At 37.7% G+C, this 22,245-nt stretch overlaps 1 protein-coding gene across 5 annotated transcripts in view; it reads left to right on the top strand.

Moving 5' to 3' along the window:
- The window catches only part of LOC134530282 (C-Maf-inducing protein-like), a 344,834-nt gene that overhangs the window by 34,814 nt on the left and 287,775 nt on the right, over window positions 1-22,245 (top strand). The window contains exon 1 of one of the 5 annotated variants that reach the window (XM_063364993.1): window positions 8,123-8,317. The exons of the other annotated variants lie outside the window; for them this stretch is intronic. Coding sequence (XP_063221063.1) covers window positions 8,147-8,317 — 171 coding nt within the window. The 5' untranslated portion in view covers window positions 8,123-8,146. Of the gene's footprint in view, window positions 1-8,122; window positions 8,318-22,245 lie in introns of those variants that run through there. 5 annotated transcript variants of the gene reach the window in all.

Raw genomic sequence — 22,245 nt, 5'->3', positions numbered from 1 at the left:
GTGGATCAGTTCCAAAGTATCATGTTGATACTTTGCGACCCACCTCTAGCGTTAATACTTAACATTAAATATTAATTTAAAATGTTCATGACGGAATTACACAGCGAAAAAAAAAAAAAAAAACCTTTCAGCATTCTGAAATCGTATCGAGCATCCTGGCAATAAACAAGTCTTGAGGCGTTTATTAAGCGAGACTGATAGTTATCTGGTGCCTCCGTTGACAATGATTTTTTTTTAATACATTCTATCGCCATGTTTCTGTACCCGCATACAACCCACCTACTGCACTGCCGTCTATGAATTTAACCTAAATTTAAAATTGTGTTTGGGAGAGACTCTTTAATTGCGTCTCATGTTAGGTTTAAGCCATGCATGAAGGGTAACATGCATCACGTGCTAGGAGGGGATTGGCCAGCCAGTGGCATCAATAATTGGCACAATGACTAAAACTCCCCTCATTGCCTATCTGCACACTATGCACTAGATAAGTTGATCGAAAATGCGTGCCGATAGAATGTATTAAAAAAAATTCCATTGTCAACGGAGGCATCAGATAACTATCAGTCTCGCTTAATAAACGCCTCAAGACTTGTTTATTGCCAGGATGCTCGATACGATTTCAGAATGCTGAAAGGTTTTTTTTTTTTTTCGCTGTGTAATTCCGTCATTAACATTTTAAATTAATATTTAATTTTAAGTATTAACGCTCTCTATGAATTTACAAAAGAACTAGCTAGCTTTAGCAGCGCTATCTATCGTGTCGATTTGAAACACTACTTGGTTACATGTTGGGCTATTTGAGTTGCCACCCGCTGGTCCCAGTCGACAGAGTGCCTCGCATAACCTCTACTAACGGTGTTTATAATTTAGGCTGTAACTTTGGTGAAAGACACAAAGTTTTTGAGGTGTTACTAATGATTAGAGACCGGAAAAATTCGCGAATTCATTTCGCGATAGGCTAAAATACAGTTAGTTATACCTCAGTGTTGCCTCTGCTATTGGCTCACAACTCACCTGGATGACTCTGGGTCAATGAGAAACAACCAACCAAAGTTTTATCGAATCACAGGCTGCTAAGTTGGGACTTCCCACAAGACAGCAGCCAATGAGTGGGTTACATTTGACCGAGTGCACGTAGAACTATGGAGTTCATCCTACAGGTCATTGAACCCGCAAATTTTTCCGGTCCCTACTAATGATTTAAGTTTAATTCATCCGGGAGGCACTGGGGGGTTCGAACCAGTGATATTCGGGCTGCAAATATATCGTAGTAAATTGTTGGAGAGGAGGCAGATTTTAAATGAATAAGATTCAGGAGTGTTGTTTTCGAATACCGGTGGAAGCAGTTTCAGCTGTGCCTTTTTCCTCGAGTTAGTCGATTCATTTGCTCACTCTTTGGTAGCGTGGCCTGTGGGTGTAGCTACACTGGATTGCCGCACGTAGTTTATTAAATGTTAATAACGTCAAGATAACGTGGTGCGCGCCTACCTTCGTCGTTAATTCTGCATATATAATAAGGATCAAAAATAAATAACATTTTTTTTTAATGTTCAATATTCAATTGTCGATGGCGGGAGGTGTGCTGCGATCCGTAGTGTTGGTGAGATAATGTTTATCAAGTTTATGTGCTTGACAACCGTAAAACAAACACACACACATATATGTCTGTCGGAGGTAAAGTGCACCACTTACAATTTTTATGATCTCGAGTAGGCAATCACGTCAATTATGTGCATTTTTCTCTACATATAGTCGTATAACGCACTATGTTGATAATGAAACTTCATATTGAAAATAAGCATGTCCAGTTTTGTTCGGAGCTAAAGAACACTATGTTGACATAACTTTCAAATGAACTCTAAAAAAAAATTACAATTATGTGAATGTTGTCATTTTACCTCCGAGATACAGCTTTATTATGTATGCGTTCTTTGAATGATTGTAGCAATGGGAAAGATTGATTCAAAACATTATTATTTTCGACATACGCCTTTGCTGGTTGACAATGTATGTCATAGAGAAAACCTAAAGAACAGAAAAAAGAAATATGTATATACAAACACATAGAAAAAATGATAAAAACAGTCGATTTCAAATGTTAAACATCACCTATCAGTAGAGACCGGAAAAATTCGCGGATTCATTTCGTGATAGGCTGAAATTCAAACTTGTGTACATTTCTGCTGGTTCTGCTATTGGCTCGCAGTTTAACTGGAACTCTCTGGGCCAATGAGAGACCATCGACCAAAGAAGCGTCGAATCACAAGCTACCCAGTGGAGACGCCTCACAATTTAGTACCCAATGAAGACGCATGTTTACTTGAGAAATGCAGAAAATAATGGAGGCTATCCTAGAGGTCATTGAATCCGCGAATTTTTCCGGTCCCTACCTATCAGTAGAGACCTGCAAAATTCGCGGTTTCGATGGCCTTTAGGATAGGGTTTCCGTTTGCATAATTTAGCTATTCGAAAATCTCAACTCTCAACTCTGAGGTTGACCCGGTGTTAGCATTAGAATAGCGACAATTTTTATAGGCATTTTCAATGGGGTTTATGCATCATATTTTTTTAATCATAAACTATTAATTCATTATTAGATTCCATTGAAGACATGGACATACACAAGTAAACGAAGGTTTATTTTCAACGCATGACTACGCGTGTTTCAAATATATAAATATATAGTAGCCTACCTTAAAAATGTCCTGTCCCTCTTGTCTGTGAAGTTACACTTCTTACATGCGTGGTGGCCATGCAGCCATGTTTTTTATAGTTATTAATTGGGACCGGAAACATTTGCGTATTCAATGACCTCTATAGGATAGCCTCCATTATCCTCTGCATTTCTCAAGTAAACACGCGTGTTCATTGGGTACTAAAATGTGAGGCGTCTCCACTGGGTAGCTTGTGATTCGACGCTTCTTTGGTCGATAGTCTTTCATTGGCCCAGAGAGCTCCAGTTAAACTGCGAGTCAATAGCAGAACCAGCAGAAATGTACACAAGTTTGAATTTCAGCCTATCACGAAATGAATCCGCGAATTTTTCCGGTCTCTAGTTATTAACGACTTCATGGCGTAGTTGAGTGGTTCAGTATTATCTTACACTTAACCATGTTAATTAAACGCAAGAGAATAACAAACGTAATTTATCTAACATAATAACTAAGTAAGTAAAATACTAAATAACATAAAGAAACGTCAGTATAAAAAGAGAAATGGTATGAAATTTGAATCACAGTAGTGGAACAGAATTACGTATACAGGTTAAGCCAGAATTTTGCCGACAAACGTCTGCTGCTGGTTGATCACGAAAAAATGAGCTGAAAACAACTGCGGCTTATGGTCGCTATACGCCTTTTAGGTTAGAGCAGAATAACTTTTTTTAAACGTCATATATGTATTGTTTAATTAAACTAAGTTGTTAATTTATTGTAAACTTTTCGCTTTAAAAAATTATTTAATTCAAATAACTGGGAGAAAAACCTGTATTTTCCATACTTTTTTTTCTGCGTGTTGTTGCCCCTAATTATTTCGAAGAATTTATTTTAGTGGTTTCAAAAATTTGTTTCGTTAAACATGATCAAAGTGCTCAGTGTTCATTCTATTATTTGTAAAATAGTTTTTTTTTTTTTTTAACTTCAGAGCCGTATACCAACCAGCCTTAGTAAACACTTCAGGCAATAATTCGTATATTATTCCAAAAAAATTTTTTTTGCGATGAACTTACAGCTGGAGGTTGCTGGTAGGATTCTTATTTATGCTGTATATCTAATGTCATGGCGCTTATTAAGTAAGACGCAAATGCCACTGAAACGATGCTTTATGTAATACGGTAATAAAAACGTTTGCTAATTGCTTTTCTGTAAGCCTGACACTTTTGCATGCTTACGAAAACATTAATTACATCGCTTTTATGTAAGAATTGTACTACCGCATTGATAGTCTGGTCTTAAGAATGAAAAAAATAATTTAATAACCAAGTATTTTAAAGTTTACTTGACATCGAGTTGATTAAGAATCGAGCATGGCTGTGGGTAATCAGTAGAGACCTGCAAAATTCGCGGATTCATTCGGTGATAGGCTAGAATTCAAACACATATACCTCTTAGATAATTTTGCTATTGGCTTACTGTTCATCTGGACGAATCTCAACCAGTTATAAACCCTCGACCAAAGAAGGATCGAATCACAGACAAACCAGCTGAAACTACTTACAAGTCGATAGCTAATCAGTCAAAGTTCGGTGATTTAGACCCGATTGTGAATGTCTAGCGAGCGGTTAGCCGCCATGCCTACAAGTGGCATTGACTTCCAACCAAGTGAACGACCAACGAAAATAAATTGGCAATCTTCAGACGAAATTCATCAGATCAGTTCATCGACGTCAGTGGCGAGTTATATTTGAATTTTGTTATGAAACAAGCCTATTCGGGGACAAAACTGCGACAGTGTGACAGGGATTTTTCGGTACCAAAAGGCGTTTGTGTTGGAGAAAGGGGTAAAAAAAGGGGAAGGGAAAAGGGGAGGGGTGAGTGTCACCCGGAAACCTGTCCCATCGTCTTTATCACGACGACCGCCATTTCGCATGTCGCAGCTCTCTGGATACGTAATCTGGCCGCTTATTACCGCGCCAAGGATATCTCCCTCTCCCCCTCCGAACATTGACGTCAATGCAAATCCACAGTACGTATCTCGGCAGATATTTCTGGAACGATCCAACTCCCGTGCTTGCCCTGAGGGCCAACAATTTTTCAAGTTTACGTAAGCTTGCGGATTTTTTCCCCACCCATGGATTACCTTCGTCGTTTTGGCCTATGCTCGTTTTGTTCTGTTGTGTGTGTTCGTAATTATGTTTTAAAAGTGTCTGGCATGTTTGAATGGTCAGTTTTCAAATCATATATTTTGTTTAAGAATCAATATTGAAATTTCATTCTTTAATCTGTAGATACATACCTTGTTAATAGTAGTGCCAAGAAATTTAGCAGCGATGTTTATTTTTAACATACTAATTTTTCATTATAAATCTTAGATATAGGTAAGTTAATAGTAACTAACTGACTGCGTGTTTCTAATAATGAAAGAGAAGCATTGGCATTCACTGAGAAAAATGAACAAGAGAAAATTTACAGTCCATATTACAGAATAGTTCTGTTATCAGGTTTGAGGGTAGTAGTAATCAAACTTCAGTACTACTTTGACAGTGTCTCGACCTTCGATTGCATGTAAATGGGCATTTACTCTCTCTTTCCAATGCACGATATCTGCTATTAACGCTGTCCTTGTTTCAGTATGCTTTGTTACGAGATATAACCAATGAGCACAACAGTTTTAGACACAATTTTATAATATAATAGTTTTTTTTAATGTAGTTAAAAAATTATTTTGTAATAAAAATTTGTAATAGGAATTAGGTAAATACGTTGTATAGTTTTATCTCATCAAAAGCGCCACGTGATAATATTCAATTCTTTCTTCTAAGAAAACGTAACTGAAATACGCCATCTTGGTTTCAACCGTTTTTGTCATCAAATATGTTTATATAATTTAATATTAAAATGTTTGGCGTTGTTTCAACGTAGAACATAATTAATAGGATATTTTGTCATTAATAGTGACCAACTGCTACAAATAGTTTCTCCTGTAAAATAATAATTTGTGTTTAGAATTGATAATTTTCTTTCAAAATGTATACAACTTTAATAATACTGTCTAAATACACTATTTAATGATCTTAGAAGATAAACCAATAGTGATGTAAAAAATATTAAAACATATTATAAATATTGATAAAATACTAAAATAATATTTTTATGTTAACAAGCCGGGCCGTATCAATTTTGGCAACAGTGGGGACCATTGACTCTGTACCACAATCTAATCGTGAAACAGACTATAGCATCATAATGTTATGTAATTTTGTACACGTCCACTCTAGATATTTTTGGACGTGTTTCTATAAGAGAAACGTGAAATTTTACGATTTATCTATATTTAAAAAAAAAAAAAACTATTAATGTACAAAGTTAATCACAATTTAAATTTCAAAAAAATATTTTTTTTTAAATTTAAATATGTTTGAATTTATATTGGCCATCATTTTAAGTGACTATGAATATGGGGGGGGGGGGGAAATATTTTAACGTAAATTAAAATATCTTTTCAAATTGTGTAATCTGATCTGTTGTAACCTAATTATGTCTGAAATTATGAGCATTATCATGCGGTATGGTAGTGCAAATGCACGATTTATCTAAACTGTTTTACAGGGCATTTTTGTTACTTTTGGACTGTGCAATCGATTTCCAGTATCTAGCCATAAGACATCCAGACATCCTGTGGATTCAGGCCTTTATAGGTCACACGTACTCACACACATATACGAATGTGAATGAATTCGCGGTGAATAGAAAAGACGAGAGGACCCCGAGAAACCCCCCATCAGCGGCCACACAAGCGACTGAGGGAGGAGGAGTCGTGGGTTAGCCGTGGGGTAGCCTTGGGGTAGCCGTGGGGGTAGCCTTGGGGTAGCCGTGGGGGCCTCCCAGGTTCCCGCTACCGCCGATCGCTTTCATTACCGCCGCACCTGTGATATCAACATTCCTAAACATATTCGTAGAGACCGGAAAAATTCGCGGGTTCAATGACCTTTAGGATGGACTCCAATATCCTCTACACACTCGGGCAAATGCCAACTGTTCATTGGCTGCTGACTTGTGAGTCGTCACGACTGGGTGGCCTGTGATTCGACACTTCTACGAGTGAGGGTCTCTAATTGGCCCTCAGTCCTCCAGATAAACAGTGGACCAATGGCAGAAGCAGCACTAAGGTATAATTATTTGAATTTTAGCGTACCACGTAATGAACCCGCGAATTTTCCAGGTCTCTACATACATTAGCGACACCGTCGTCAAAGTTTTTAGTTCCAGGTTGACTTAAAAATCTTCTTTTAAAAAGTTTATTTTTCTAATATCCCAGGAGAGCAGATGAGGACGCAGGTGGGGGATTTGGGGGGGGGGGGGGGAATTATACCTCCCCTCATCTGAAGTTATGAAAAAAAAATTGCAAATATCAATGAAGAACAATATATTATATTATTGTGTGGTGCAAGGTGGTGCTGAACCAACACCTGCAATTCCAACTGTGTGAGAAGCAGCGTCACTACGGCTACTACTGTAGGCCTATATGTCAGATTGTTGGTGTCAATAGTAACGTAAGTTTTTTTTATCTTTTGTGAAATAAAATCCTGTATTCGCTTCTGCGTGATGGGGCCATCTTTCTGGGGGCTATTCCACACACACACCCCGGCCTACACATAAAAAAAAATTCCATACTTTTACAAAAGATTCCTTTGGAACCAGTTGCCAAAAATATATATTGTATAAGAAAGAAATTGTAACCTTGTACTAAACATGACTATGGTTATTTTTTCATACAGGAAATAATTTTTTTTACGAGGTAAAAATGATTATGTCTTACGAAAATTGGCGCATATTTTAATATTTTGATTAATGTTTCATTCGAGCATAAATTTTTGTTATTTCACCGAATGATGATCGAATATTCAATAGTTAATTGGACTTAATTTTTTGTTTTATTGTGCTTACTGATGTTCCGCAAATTAATACTGGAAAGCTATCCAGCTAACTTTAACTATTGGAGGTAGGTAGAGACCGGAACAAATTCGCGGATTCATTTCGTGATAGGCTAAAATTCAAACATGTGAACAATTCTGCTGGTTCTGCTATTGGCTCGCAGGTTAACTGGAACTCTCTGGGCAAATGGCAGACTATTGACCAAAGAAGCTTCGAATCACAAGCTACCCAGTGGAGACGCCTCACAAGTTCGAACCCAATGAACACGTGTGTTTTCTTGAGAAATGCAGAGGATAATGGAGGCTATCCTAGAGGTAATTGAATCCGCGAATTTTTCAGGTGTCTAGAGGTAGGTACTGGGTACAACACAAAGTATCAAATGTCGAGGTAAGAACCCGAACTCGGTATTACTGCGAACACTATTTTTGTAGCGATGCGGTTGGTTTTCCGTGATATTGGGGCCCCGCGGACGGGGGAGCCGCCCCTCCTCCCGCCGGCTGCTAGCGGCGACATGGGCGCGCGGTGTTATCTGCGCCAGATAAGAGCCAGCCGCGATGCCACGTGTTGCAACGACGCCCGGGAGAGGTCCGGGTGGGAGCGCCCCCCTCTCTCCCCCCTTGCCTGCCTTATCACCGCCACCTCCGGGAAGGGAAGTGGCGCGCTGCCCTCGGCGATGGACGGATCATCTGGTCGAGCATCCTGTTGTGTTCCCCCGCCAGATACAGGTACTCGCTTCCGCCCCCCCCCCCCCCTCCCTCTTCGACGGCGGTTCGGATCGGCCGCTGATGTCGATCCCGTGTACGACTGAACCTTTGTTGACGTGACAACGTCTAATATATCGATGAACGCTGGCTGCACGCACGAAAAAGTGTCCCGTTACGCACGTTGTCCCGTTACGCACATTGTCCCGTTACGCTCATTGTACGCTTGCGCCGCATCTCTCTTCCACTCGATTGGAACAACCATCGATTTGACTTTTTCGAGGCACTTCAACCTTGAAACACTCCCATTCGTTTCCTACTTTGCCTATCATCGTCCTATCCTTAACAGAATAACACAGATTGGAAGAAGTTAAATAGCAAACATGTACAAAAGTTATAGTTAAAATAATCTCTTCGTTGAAGTAATAAACATATTTGAATTAATGAATGAAAAAAAAATAGTACATTTATCAATTAAATTGTAGATTTCATTTCACTCCTTCTTTGTATCCATACAAAATAGTGATAATTCAATAAAAATGATTCAATTTTATTCATAAAAGTATGCAATCATTTCATCAATGTTTTGTTATGACGTTGTCACGTTAAACTGTCGTCCGTAAACCGACTTTACCGACAACCAATTTTTTTTACAGGTTCATGTAAGGCTAAAGCTGTTATTCCAATACTAATTACTAGGGGCATGCATATTTCGCGAAAAGATTCCGAGATTAGCTGAAAGTTAAAACACTTTAGCATCGTCTGTTTGTCGCGATTGGGTGAGTTTCTTTCAGGTCCATGTCGTTTGTTACAACACCAATCACAGTTTTTCGGAGCAAAAAAAGAAAATGCATCCTGAGTGGTTCAAACAAGTAGGCAACGACTTCGCTCGCAGACGGCCGTCAATCACAATGAAGAAAACACTGGTGCGGGTATACATTGTTGCAGTCTAATAAGCGTTCAGATTTATTCGCGAAAAATGCCTGCCCCTACTAATTACTCAGATCAAATAAACTACTTAGTTAAACAATAAATAAACCAAGCACCGCACTTAAATTTTTTTTTTAATAATGGTAGAATATTAATCCATTAAAATTAAAATAAATCTCCTTTATTTTTTTTCACCTGAAATTACGCAAAATGTAAGTACTCTCTGCTTTTGTGATTTTTGGCTAAATAAATTGTCCATACTGGCTGTATGGTAAAACACTGTAGCATCATCTGTGAGTATGTAGCATCATTGGTTGAGTTACACGAATCACAGTAATTCTGTTCGGAAGAAAGGCATTGACTTCTCTTGCAGACGCACATCAATCACAAAAGCAGGAAATCGCTGGCGCGTACATATCGTATAGCAGCCTAGTTAGAGATAAGACTGACTCGCGAAAAAATTCACTGCCTCTAGTAATCCTACTTCGAATACTGTACGCTGAATGAAATTTTTTTTTTTTATTCTCCTACTTTCAAGAACTCTCATTTCCCAAATGAAATTGTGACCGCGAAAAATTTTGGTTTTGTTTTATGATTGTACGAGGGCACCACTCCTTTTCAATGGTGTAACATCCCCACTGCATGCCTGGATGACAACTTCTCAAGTGGACCAATACGAACCTAGGGTTAGAAGTCATGTACGTTGGCCCAAGACCACCGTGGACAGAGCCCGTCTCGAGTTATATTTGCGTTCTGTACGTATTTGTAACCGTAGTTAAAGACCACACTGCCCTACAAAATAAGTCTGTGCATTTCTAAATTCACCGTTGATCTGACAAGTGCCAGAAGACCTCGAGCTAACGGTAAGTGTTCACCTTTTATTGGTCTTGCGAATCCCGTGTGGATCAATGAAACACGAAGATTGATCTTCACAAGTCGCAGTCATTGAACACGTAACCATCTTCGAAAACACGTTAACACCACGAGTCTCTTAAAATATAGTGTTTCGGATTGTTAAAACATTTGTAATTTTCGGGAAAATACCCACTTCAACAAATTTACTAGCCCAAAAATATATTTAATCAGATAGTAAATCTACGTAAGGAGATGTAAAAAAACTTCTAAATTCTTATCGTAAACAGACTTGAGCAAAAAAAACGGAACTGTTTTGGATATATATATATATATATATATATACATATATATATGTATATATATATACATATATATATATAAATGTTTTTTTTTTTTTTTACTGAAGACTCGTACCAAACTCGTCCATGAATATAGCCCCAGTATCGATACTGTCGATGTGGATATTACTTTTGAGGATGACAAAAAACAAACTTAGTCGTGTTTCCTCTTTCCGCAAAGTCCATTTTCATTGCCTGTTGTAAGAAATAAGTTATTGTTAAAATTATAATATATTTCTAGCCACTTTTAGCCATAGAACTTTGGAGTACAGGTTGTTGGTCAAATATACCGCGAAATAATTTAGAGACCGTTAAAAATTCACGGTTTCGTTTCGGCACAGGCCAAAAAATGTGAAGCCCTTTTACTCTTGTCCTTCTCCTGCAGCAGTCATCCACCATGCAGAGGATGGGCCAGTGAAAAACCTTAAACTAAACACGTAATGAATCACGGGCGACCGCGCGACCCAATTACGGCATCGATCGAATGGGCAGTCGTTGAACTCATGTCATTTGCTTTGAGTACGCAGAGGATTGTGGAGTCTGCAGAGAAAAAAAGTTCTGTACTTTTACAAATGTTATTTTTAGAAACGAGTTGCCAAGAAGTAGTTTGTAATACTATAAGAAAGATATTTTAACTTTGTACAACACATGGTGTGTTATTTCTGCATATTTAAATACATTTTTTTCGAGATAATACTGAGTACTTCTCATGAAAATTGACGCATAATTTTAATTGTTGTTTTATCCAAACATAATTATTTTAAACCATGGAAAAGTTAACCTAGTATTCAATAATTTGGCGTTATTTTGTTTTGTGATGCTTATTAATGTGCGCAGTTATACTGGAAAGCAATTCAGGGAACGTTTTCAAATAACTTTAACTACTGGAAGTACTGGGACAACACAAAGCATAAATGCCTAGAGGTCATGGCACTTAATAATAGTTTTCTAAGTCCCTAATGTTCTAATTTGGAATTAACGTCTATTCGCGGGAGCGAGGCCAATCAGAGACGGATAAGCTCAGCCACTCAGTTTACGGGAACTGAGAAGAGCATAAGGTCGCGGGCAAATCGTAAGGAACCATCCGAAAAAAAAGGCCTTAATTCACTTCGGAAATCCATGGGAATCAAACATCGAGATTCGAGCCCTGGTCTTCTGGAATGCCAGTCCATCGTATTAGCTACCGCTGCGTCATCTCGCTCCTTAAGGAACTAATGACATATTCTTTAACCATAGCACTATAGGGCTTACGGTGGTTGGTTCTGTTTACATACATTGAGCACGGTCTCACACGCCATTTTTTTTTAAGGTGAGTTATTGACAATTTATGAGAATTTTTACAATGCGCGCGCAAAAGCTTCGAACAAAAAAAGGTTACATACAAACAAAATTATATGTGCTTTTAAATATTATACTTTAGTTATTGATGATATTGAATATTATTGTGAATTTTAGTGATAGAAATAGTGTTTGTAATTTTTTCAATAGCATTTTCAAGTGTATTTATTCAGGTAAGTGAGGTTGTGTTCCCATATGTATAATTTATTTGAATTATTTTTTTAAATATTTAAATTTTATATCTGTTTTCATTGATAATTAATACTACCTACTTTTTAAATGATTAAATTTTGATTGAATTTATTCTTTACCAACCGTATTTATATCACTCCAGATATTTTATCATGACATGTTTGTATAACTTCTAGCGCACGCTTATATGTACAGGATTTTTTTCTTCATTTTCTCTGCCTTACTATTATTTAAGGACTATTTCTAAAATTTTTATCTGATACCACGCCTGCATTTTTTGTTCTGTCACATATATTTTCGACAGATATTCATTCACTATAATATAATGATTGTAAAAATTCGCGCAAGGGATAGTAATTACGAACTCTAGAGTGACGTTTCGCATCCATTAAGTAACACTTAGTGAATTTCTGTTGAAAATTTTCTTGACAGAAAAAAAAATACTAAGGAGGTATCGTGTTAACATTTCAGAAATAGCCCTTAAATTATATTAATGACGAATTTATGAAGAAATCATCTGCTCCTCCTGGCCATTCATTTCAGAGCCACTCATCAATGACATAAATCTTATTCTTGTGTTCGGATGTAACTGGACGAACGTGTACTGATTTATAGTTCTGGATAGAAAAAAAAATGTTGTTTGCTCGTGGCAATTTATTGCGCGGGTTCAAAACCTGGCCGTGTAAACAGGTGGTTGTTTTGCTTTCCGCCCGACTTGAGTGTCCTCTTGAGCGCACTTGTAGAGTTTCGTGTGGTGTTTAAGGCCCCTGCCTGCCTGCCCTAACACCCAGCCGTGGTCTGGGATAGGGTTTTACGTGTTCAAAGTTACTAGCCGCTATTCAACCATTTTTCTCAACATCGCTTTCAAACAATAACCGCAACGTAGGTTGGAAAATGAACATTGCGATAAGATAATAAAGTACTATAAAGTTATTTAGGTTGCCTTTTCTAAGTTTTAATCATTTTAATATTTAAAAAAAAAAACCACTCAAAAATTGCTAACTACAATATCTATTTCGTATCTTTTTCTATTATAATTATATATTCGTTTCTTTGCAATCCACGGTATAGTTTTTTTTTGTTTGAAAGTGATATTGTTATTAAAAATATCTTCAAAATATATAACAATATTAAAGCTCAGTCTCATACGCTATGTTGAACATTTTGATTTTCTCGTTATTACTGTCTATTATTTAAAGGTTAAGACTGAAATTCTAACTCGATACCTTCCTTGCATTTGTATTTCTCTCAAAAATATTTTTAACATATGTTTGGTCCACTGACGGAGGCATCAGGATGGGAAAGATTTTAAGACGACGTGGAAATCGAACAGTTAGTGCGCGATTGGCTAGTGGAGCGATCATCTTTTTTTTTTTTTTTTTTTTTTTTTTTTTTTTTTTTCATGAACGGATCATAAAGCATCCTGTCCGATGGAGAAAATATATTTCTGTTGAAGGAAACAATGTAGAAAAATAAGGCATTACATTTGTATTTTCGTAAATCACCACTAAATCTGTATAAAAATATTCCGCTTTGTATTTGAATTACTCTCGCATTATTACTAGCGCTACTTTTTTCACCCATTAAATTACACTTAGTGATGATCTGTTGAAAATATTTGTCAATATTGCACAACTAACCTTTAGATAGCAATGACGAGAATACGAAAAAGAAAAAAAAAAGGATCAAAATGGTGTGTGAGAACAAGCCTTAGGAAGAATGAAAAAAAAAAAAAAAAAAAATGGTTGTCTGTAAAGTCGGTTTACGGACGATAGTTTAACGTGACAACGTCATAACAAAACATGGATGAAATGATTGCATACTTTTATGAATAAAATTGAATCATTTTTATTGAATTATCACTATTTTGTATGGATACAAAGAAGGAGTGAAATGAAATCTACAATTTAATTGATAAATTTACTTTTATTTGCACTCATTAATTCAAATGTTTATTACTTTAACGAAGAGATTATTTTAACTATAACTTTTATACATGTTTGCTATTTAACTTCTTCGAAGCTGTGTTATTCTGTTAAGGATAGGACGATGATAGGAAAAGTAGGAAACGAATGGGAGTGTTTCAAGTTTAATGTGCTTCGAAAAAGTCAAATCGATGGTTGTTCCAATCGAGTGTAAGAAAGATAGATGCGGCGCAAGCGTACAATGAGCGTGACGGGACACAGCGTGACGGGACAATGTCCGTGACGGGACACTTTTTCGTGCTTGCAGCCGGCGTTCATCGATTTATTAGACGTTGTCACGTCAAAAAAAAACACTGTCCTGACGTACGGATAGTTTTCCAGACAGGCAGGACCGCCGAGATAATAACGTACATCCTAGAAATTCATTCACCCCTCTAGTGAAAAGTGATTGGTGCGGGTTTCAGACAACCCCATCAAGCGAGGATGTGCTGGAGTTCTATCAGGGAGCGGAGGTCCTGACCAGAATCCTTGCGCGATGGAGGAAAGTGTTAGGTTACATCCGGCCGACATCCAACAGGCCCCTTTCAAACAAGCAATCCAAAAATTAAACAAAAAAAAATAAAGAAAATGAATAAATAAAATAATCTAAAATATTTAGGAATGAGCAAAGTGTTTGGATTCATTTGCAGGTATACCAAATCAATGGGACAGCACTATATAAAAAAAAAAAGGAAATTTAGGTTTTACTTTGCTACTTTTTAATTTGTAATGATTTTACATTCTGCTGAATCTCATATCCTTACAGAAAAAATGGTATGAGTATCACATATTAGTAAATAAATTGATATATATATATATATATATATATATATATATATATAATATATATTTTCAATTGTATATTTATTGTTACAAGTGGGAAAAAGCATAGTCCGAAAAGATAGCACAAAATAATTAATTACTGATACGTTTTTTACTTAAAATTTGCACTATTTAAATAACAAATGAAATATCTGTCCACAAATTAATCACACTTCCGGTACGTCCGCTATTTACTCTCCGCATTGGATCTCGGCTCCACTGTGGCTCTCTCTATTATTCGTGTCTTACCGCGCACCTCTGTCCCAACACACCGCTCCGCACTGCCCACTCGTCCGCCGCGCACACATCACCGTCCCGGATGCTTCCGTTCACGAAGATCCGATCTCCGCACACGAAGCCCGTCGCTTGTCGCCCGCCCATCGCCCACTCTCTTCTCTTCTCTGCTCTCGCAGCTCGCTCCAAGGATTCGCCTTTATCGCCACCGGCCGTGCACACCCCGATGTCGCCACCAGCCTCTGTCAGAAGTCGGCGACCTCTTGTATTCCCGCCAAGTCCCGCCCTGGACAGGTTTCGCAGCCCTCCGAAATGTCGCGTCATCACAATCCCCTGCTTAACACTCGAAGCTGCAAGAACATGGCGTCCTAGTAACGCCACTTCTCGGGGACAGGTTCTGGGGGTGCGCAGGATCCTCCAGACGAGACAGAGAAAGAGGCGCCCCGGACTCTTTGGGAAGGTCGCTGCTCGGATTTACGTGACGTTAGGCGAGGGACGGACGCTACCTGCATCGCGCCCCTCCAGCAGGCTGGTCGGCCAGTTTCGTCGCTAGCAGCCTCGAAACAATACGAGGTGTGATAGAAAATAAAAAAAAACCTACTGTGAATGAACTTTTATAGCAGCATCTGCTGACACTACATATATTTATTTTAAGTAATAAGTCCGATAGTCTAGTCCAGGGGTCGGCGACCTTTTGAGTCGGAAGAGTCAAAAAATACAATTTACAAAATTTCAAAATTTTTAAAGAGCCACAAAAATTTTTCTTGCCAACAATAAATAGGCTAGTACTTGCATAAAGTTTTTTTTATGCAAAAACTAATCTATTGATTCATAAGAAAAAAATATACTTAGATATACATATATAAGTTGTGTTTTTTCACAACAAATTAGATAATATATATGGTATTATTAGATAATAACTTATTATTTAAGTAAGAAGTTAAAACAATTAAATATTTACTTACAACACTAACTTGTACTTCAATAACAAACAATTCAGCAAACAAATTCAATGGGTGCGATGGCTTTTCATTGTTATTCAAGTAGAAAATTTAAATTTTACTAAACAATGTAACTTGTACAAAAAAAACAATAGCATACATTTGAACAAACAAATTCTATGGGAGCGTTGACTTTGCATGGTTTTAGAAAGTTTGGATAAATCTGGCTCATAACTTGTTATTTTAAGTTTCAAACACGACTCTAAATTTCCATTTGTTTGTTGGTTTCTTACGTTACTTATAATTATATATTAATGCAAGCGAACGCTTGCTCGCACGAATATGTCGATCCAAAGATAGTCAGCATTCCAAATGCCAACTTCTTCACCTTACTATAGCAATCTGGAAGACTATTCCATGCGTCGAATATAAGGGCCTCATCTCGCGGCATTTCTTTTAAAGCTGTCCATTTTTGTTGCGTTACGTACATACATTTCTGGACCTCCAACTTTTCCAACTTGTTTTTCAACTCTGTAAATTTTCCACTCCACAAAGCTTTACTTTTTAAATCGATCAATTGCATTTATTGAGATCCAGTATCAACTCTAAATGGCTCAATGTGAATTTCGTTACTATTTGTGTTGAGAGGATTTACTATGAATGCTAAGAGTGTTTTCGTTGGTTTTGAATTGCTGTAATCTGTCAACAAATTCATCTTTAATTTTTTTTTATAACTGTGATGAAGTAATTCGTGTCAACAGTTGCACTGGTTTTATTGCGATATTGCTTTAGAAATTGAAAATGAAGTAATTTACCGCTCTGAATATCTTCTGCAAAAATAATTAATTTTTCTTACCTTTACTTCGGTTTTTTTAATTATTATATATTATATGTGTACATACATACCTTTGAGAAGATAATTCGCTTGTAACTCTTCTACTTGAAACAACAAACTACGTCACAGCCAAAGCACTGGTGAAGACGCCAAACTGTGTTGCGTCGAGAGCTAATTCAAACCTACATAGAAACATCAGACGACGGCGTCATTCGAGAGCTTCCGCCGCACTGACGACAGTGACGACGCGTGTCACGGGGGAGGGGTGCGGGGAATGGCGAGTACAAGTGGCTGAGAGATAGAAATGGTGCCTAATACTCGTTCATCGATTTAGAACGATATTTTAATGTTTTTTTTTTTTAATAAAATAATTAATATTTGCGCATGGAACTAAAGAGCCGCAGCTTCACATCCAAAGAGCCGCATGTGGCTCGCGAGCCGCAGGTTGCCGACCCCTGGTCTAGTCCGTTGAGAAAGTCAGTCTCATGTTTCATAAAGTTGTGACTTTGTCAGTAGACTTTCAGAGCCGGAAGAGTGATGTGTTTAACGCGTGTGTCGCGCATCATTGTTCGTAGTTAGCTAACAACGCATTGATATTAATTAATATTTGCGAAACGGAGATCAGAAAAATGGGTCAGTGGCTTCCTCCTTCGTCACAACGCACAAAGCTTCTGATCAGCAAGTTTCTGGCCGGACAAAAGGTTCCTGTCCGTCCACATCCAGAAATGCTTCAAAGCATGGAGTCATCATGCTAGCCAAGGAGAGTATTTCTAAGGAGATAAGTTCAATTTTGATGTAAGCTTATTCATTTGTTCCTAATAAAATCATTCACCGTATTTTTTTTATCACACCTCTTATATATACACAACAAATTCACAATTTTATATGTTGCATAACTCTTGAAATACTAGAATGATACAAGAAGGTTAGAAATAAGCCTTTCAAAATGTTCATTTATTGGTGAAACAACTATAGGTTATTGTTGGTTATCACTACTTGAAGAACCGCTGCAAGCCTGTCAATGCTGAAAGTAGGTTTATGATTGTGTGAAACTTTTCCTAGTTAATGCAATAACGATACCGTGACGGGACTGGTATTGGAATTTCCAGGTCGCATTGTCTCTAGAGAGGCTTGATTCAGCACAGTGTGATTGCAACACTGCGATTGCAATCAAAACTTAAATCAGCCTTCATACTGAGGAGAGTACACACATTACCACACACACGTGTTGTAATATTGCTGGGGAAATATCAAACGAACTTCCTGGAGCTCAGAGGCATAAATAAAATAGTCGACCTATCGGAAATGGTAACTAAGGTTGCGTGCCATTTTTATTAGTTTCGTGTATGGCGAGTAGCTTACGACAGCCATGTCTGTTGCTGGCTCAAAAAGACCACACACGACCACTTTCATCTCGATGCTGTTTTTGCAACCCACCTGATATACTGCGCCAGTATAATTTCAATAGTTGCCTTGAAAAATTAGGTCAGCTGTTTTCAATATAATATATGCGAGATTTAAACGCACCTATAAATATTTATAGTTCCGTTTTTAACGATTGTAGTGTTACTTGTGCAGGTTTGTGTGAAGATTAAAACAGAGGATTGGGAAAAGTATTTACTGAGTAAAAAGATCACAGAAATGACAACATTTCTGTAACGGGAATGCAAGGAAACAGTTTATAAACTTAGGTACCAGCAAAAGAATAATTCGCGTACAAAACACTCTAAACCACAGTTCGGTGCTTCCAACCTAGCTGGATGCTTTCCCTACATTTATAGTCCATGTAATGGTAACATGTCTCTAATTTTAACAGTTTTCCAAAGAAGTACCATCTGCCACTGCTGTTCTGTTAACAGCGTTGGAAACGACTTCATATGTCTATCAGTGTTGATAAACAAACATAAAGTGATGCTTTGAAAGTGATAGTAGGAAAATGGGTAAGCACCGATGTTACTACTTTTGACAACTATCAAATTTGAGACTAGGTACTGAACACAGACTATGATAGTTTTTTTTCCTGCATCCATATATTTTTTTTTTTTTCAATTCTCCAGCGGGCTGATTTTGAACACACATTTTGCGGTACATGTCACGGTAAGCATCGAATGTCGTGGAGATTACCGCAGGAAGAAGCCGCTTGATTACGAACACAAGATTTTCCGTTAAACTCCGACCATTGATGACGTTCTAACGGTAAATACCGTAACCTTCGTGCATGAACACCCATTTCGGACGGTATTTATCGCACCGGTGCTACATTATATACCACGTGTGTATCAGTTGGTGATGTGAAACGAATAAGAAGTTAGCGATGTAATTTTAACCATGATAAGTAATAAATAATGTGAACATTTTGTGGAACCATTTTCTTTTCATCGTAGCTGAGGCTGTTAAGGGGTCCGTCTAGTCGGGGTGTATGTGTGTTAGTGAGGCGGGATAATAAGCGTGACGCTCGCTGGTGCTTCTAGCGCGGCATCGCCTCTGGACTGAAGCGCAGTCTTCTAGTCGTCCATAGAAGCACTGTGAAATTTGAGCGGTGACGTAAATATTACCCTGAATACACGCCTTTTAGCCATTTTAATTCGTCTAAAAATACAGTTTTAAAACTTAATCCGAAATCAAAGGTACTTTTCGGCCCTCGGCGAATTCTTAAATGCTTTTCGTAGACATACCCCAGTCGGATATCTTGAGTAGTTTTGAAATAAGTTTTTTTTTTTTTGACCGAAGCTCTGCGCAGAGTATGCGTGCCCGGGTAGGCGGAGCCCTTTTAACGAGCCAAACCTATAAACAATATTTGCGGTTAGAAACTGTTAGTGTAGTATTTTTATCTATGGTTTTTTGTTTGCTATGGCAATACAGATTTATTGACGACATATTTTATTACTCAATCTTTAAATTAAATAATCATCAAAAAAATCACTGGTAGTTAAATTACCCCCCATAATGAAACAAAATAAAAAGAGTACATTAAATTTATCAATGAAACAATTTTTTTTTCATATTTCACTGACACAATTGATAATTATCGCACACGTTAATATTATTAAGTGGTTCGTCGGCACCTTTGACGCCAGTGAATCATACCGTGCCTCACAAGTGTCGTGGAGCATAACGAAACACACACCTCATGTCGGTTCGTGATCACCAAATGCGGTACGTGTTTCGGTGGAGAGTGCTCGTAATCTGCCCGCAGGCTTTGTCGTGTCGGAAATCAAAGTAGTGCTCACTATCATCACTATCTCACGAATTCCGGTTCACACTCCAGTGCATTCGGACGTATAGGTAGAGACCGGAAAAATTCGCGAATTCATTTCGCGATAGGCTAAAATACAAATAGTTATACCTCAGTGCTGCCTCTGCTATTGTCTCACAACTCACCTGGATGTCTCTGGGCCAATGAGAAACACCCAACCTAAGGCTTTATCGAATCACAGGCTGCTACGTTGGGACGTCTCACAAGACAGCAGCCAATGAGTGGGTCACATTTGACTGAGTGTACGTAGAACTATGGAGTTCATCCTACAGGTCATTGAACCCGCGAATTTTTCCGGTCCCTACGTATAGGCTTTGCTAGGGAAAACTGAAAGGAAAGATTGTTCACGCAACGTCTTAAATAAAGTAAACGAGAAAGAAGTTACTAAGTGTATCCTTTCTCGACGTAGGCCTATCAATTTTATTTTATAAATATCTCGTCACAGATGATGATTGGTTGGCCAGGTTTTTGGAGGCCATCACTATAGGGATACTGGGGCTACCAGGCGAAGTGATTCTGCGATGGTTCGCCGCTGCATTCCGTTGGAATGCTGGTGAAGAGGGACAATCACAACACTAAATGAAAAATGTCCTGCACGGCCGGGAATATAACTCGGGACCTTTGGCCAACAGCCAGAAACCCTCACCACTGAACTATCAGTTCGGACTCGTCACAGAGTAAACACTTAAAATTTTTTAGTTACATTAGAAACTAAGACATACTTCATCAGGGTTCGTAAGCCTCCTTAATATCCTTAATAACACCTTAATTGTCTTTAATTGAATAAAGGCCCTTTAAAGTCCTTTAATTTCTCTAAGAATCCTTAAAAACTACTTAGTAAATCGTGCAAGATATAGATAAATGTTGGTGTTGAGATGTTATTTTGTTTCCGACTAGACAGCAAAAAACGCCTTGTGCATACGCAGGCTAATTTTGGGCCACATGATTAAATTTTATGTATAAAAACGTTTTCATTCCTTTTTCCTATTTTTTTTATTTAACCTTCAAACTATTAAAGTGTGTTTTACTTAGTTTGAACTTATAAATTAAATGTAATTAGTGATCAAATTAAATTTAAGGCCTAAAATTTTCATACACAATGCTTGGGTTAGATATGTGTGCCAGAATTATTCGTGTAAAATAAGGGGCTTATCTGTAGTAATCGAACTAACCAACGACATTATTTTTTTTTGCATGAATTTAATTAACATGGTTATTATCGCGAGGGAATTTTGTGATATTAAAAATTGTTTTCTACCTCTTGATAGTGGTATAGGCGATGAAGTTAATGGGTCTTTAAAAAAATCCGTAGTTTTGATTGCACAAGAGGGCCCAGATCCTGGGCTTCAGTGGCCAGATGGTACTTGGGCAACAAGGCATGCTGAAACGTCGGTCACACCATCATTTCCAACGGTCGTGTCCCAAAGGCTAAGAAGTAGTTATGCTTTATAGCTGTCTAATTTGGCTTCTTTCGATCGGCCTGCTTTGTGGATCGTGCACGCTACATCGTCCAACACTCTCCGCTTAAATCCTCTAGCGAACAAATACTATCAGGTGTATTAACCAACTGTGTTCACATTTTACGATGTCAGCAGACACTGCTAGGTAGCCATAATACTTTCCCAGAAATTTTGGAAAAAAATAATATCATTTATATTGATTCATGGTAATTCTTAGATTTTAAGTTCTTAATTTTTGGTAGTTCTGTTTTTAAGAGAATTATTATTTTTTTAACCAAATGTCACAAATTTTTTTCACAGAATAATAAGACATTAATATTTTGTTGCAAGTAAAATAAAATATTAAATCGTGCGTCACTTGTCCTAGAATTAGTTTCAAAAATTGATACCCGGCCTTCGGCGAGAGTGGAATTGCGTAGAGACCTGTAAAATTCGCGATTTCAAATCCCTAAAGGATAGACTACATGATCCTCTATGCACTCGTGCAAATTACATCTGCCGATTGGTTACCGACTCGTAACACCTGGTTGACTGGAATGATCGTGATTCGCTAATTCTTCCGTTAAAGATTTTTCATTGGTCCAGAGTCCTTCAGAAAAAACTGTGGCCCAATCACTGAAGAAAAAAAATAATGTCAAAAGTATTTGGACTCTATCCTATCGCGAAATGAATCCGCGAGTTTTACAGGTCTCTAGGAATTGGTCATCGCTAGGGACACCTGTATTTCGCGAATACATTTCGTGTCAAGGTATGTCACAAAACACTGTAGCTTTTTCTTAGAGTAATG

Source organism: Bacillus rossius, chromosome 3 (assembly GCF_032445375.1).
Source record: "Bacillus rossius redtenbacheri isolate Brsri chromosome 3, Brsri_v3, whole genome shotgun sequence".
Classification (NCBI taxonomy): Eukaryota; Metazoa; Arthropoda; class Insecta; order Phasmatodea; family Bacillidae; genus Bacillus; species Bacillus rossius.
Note: the sequence above shows the minus strand (reverse complement) of the source record. Positions and strands in the feature narration are given on the sequence as shown.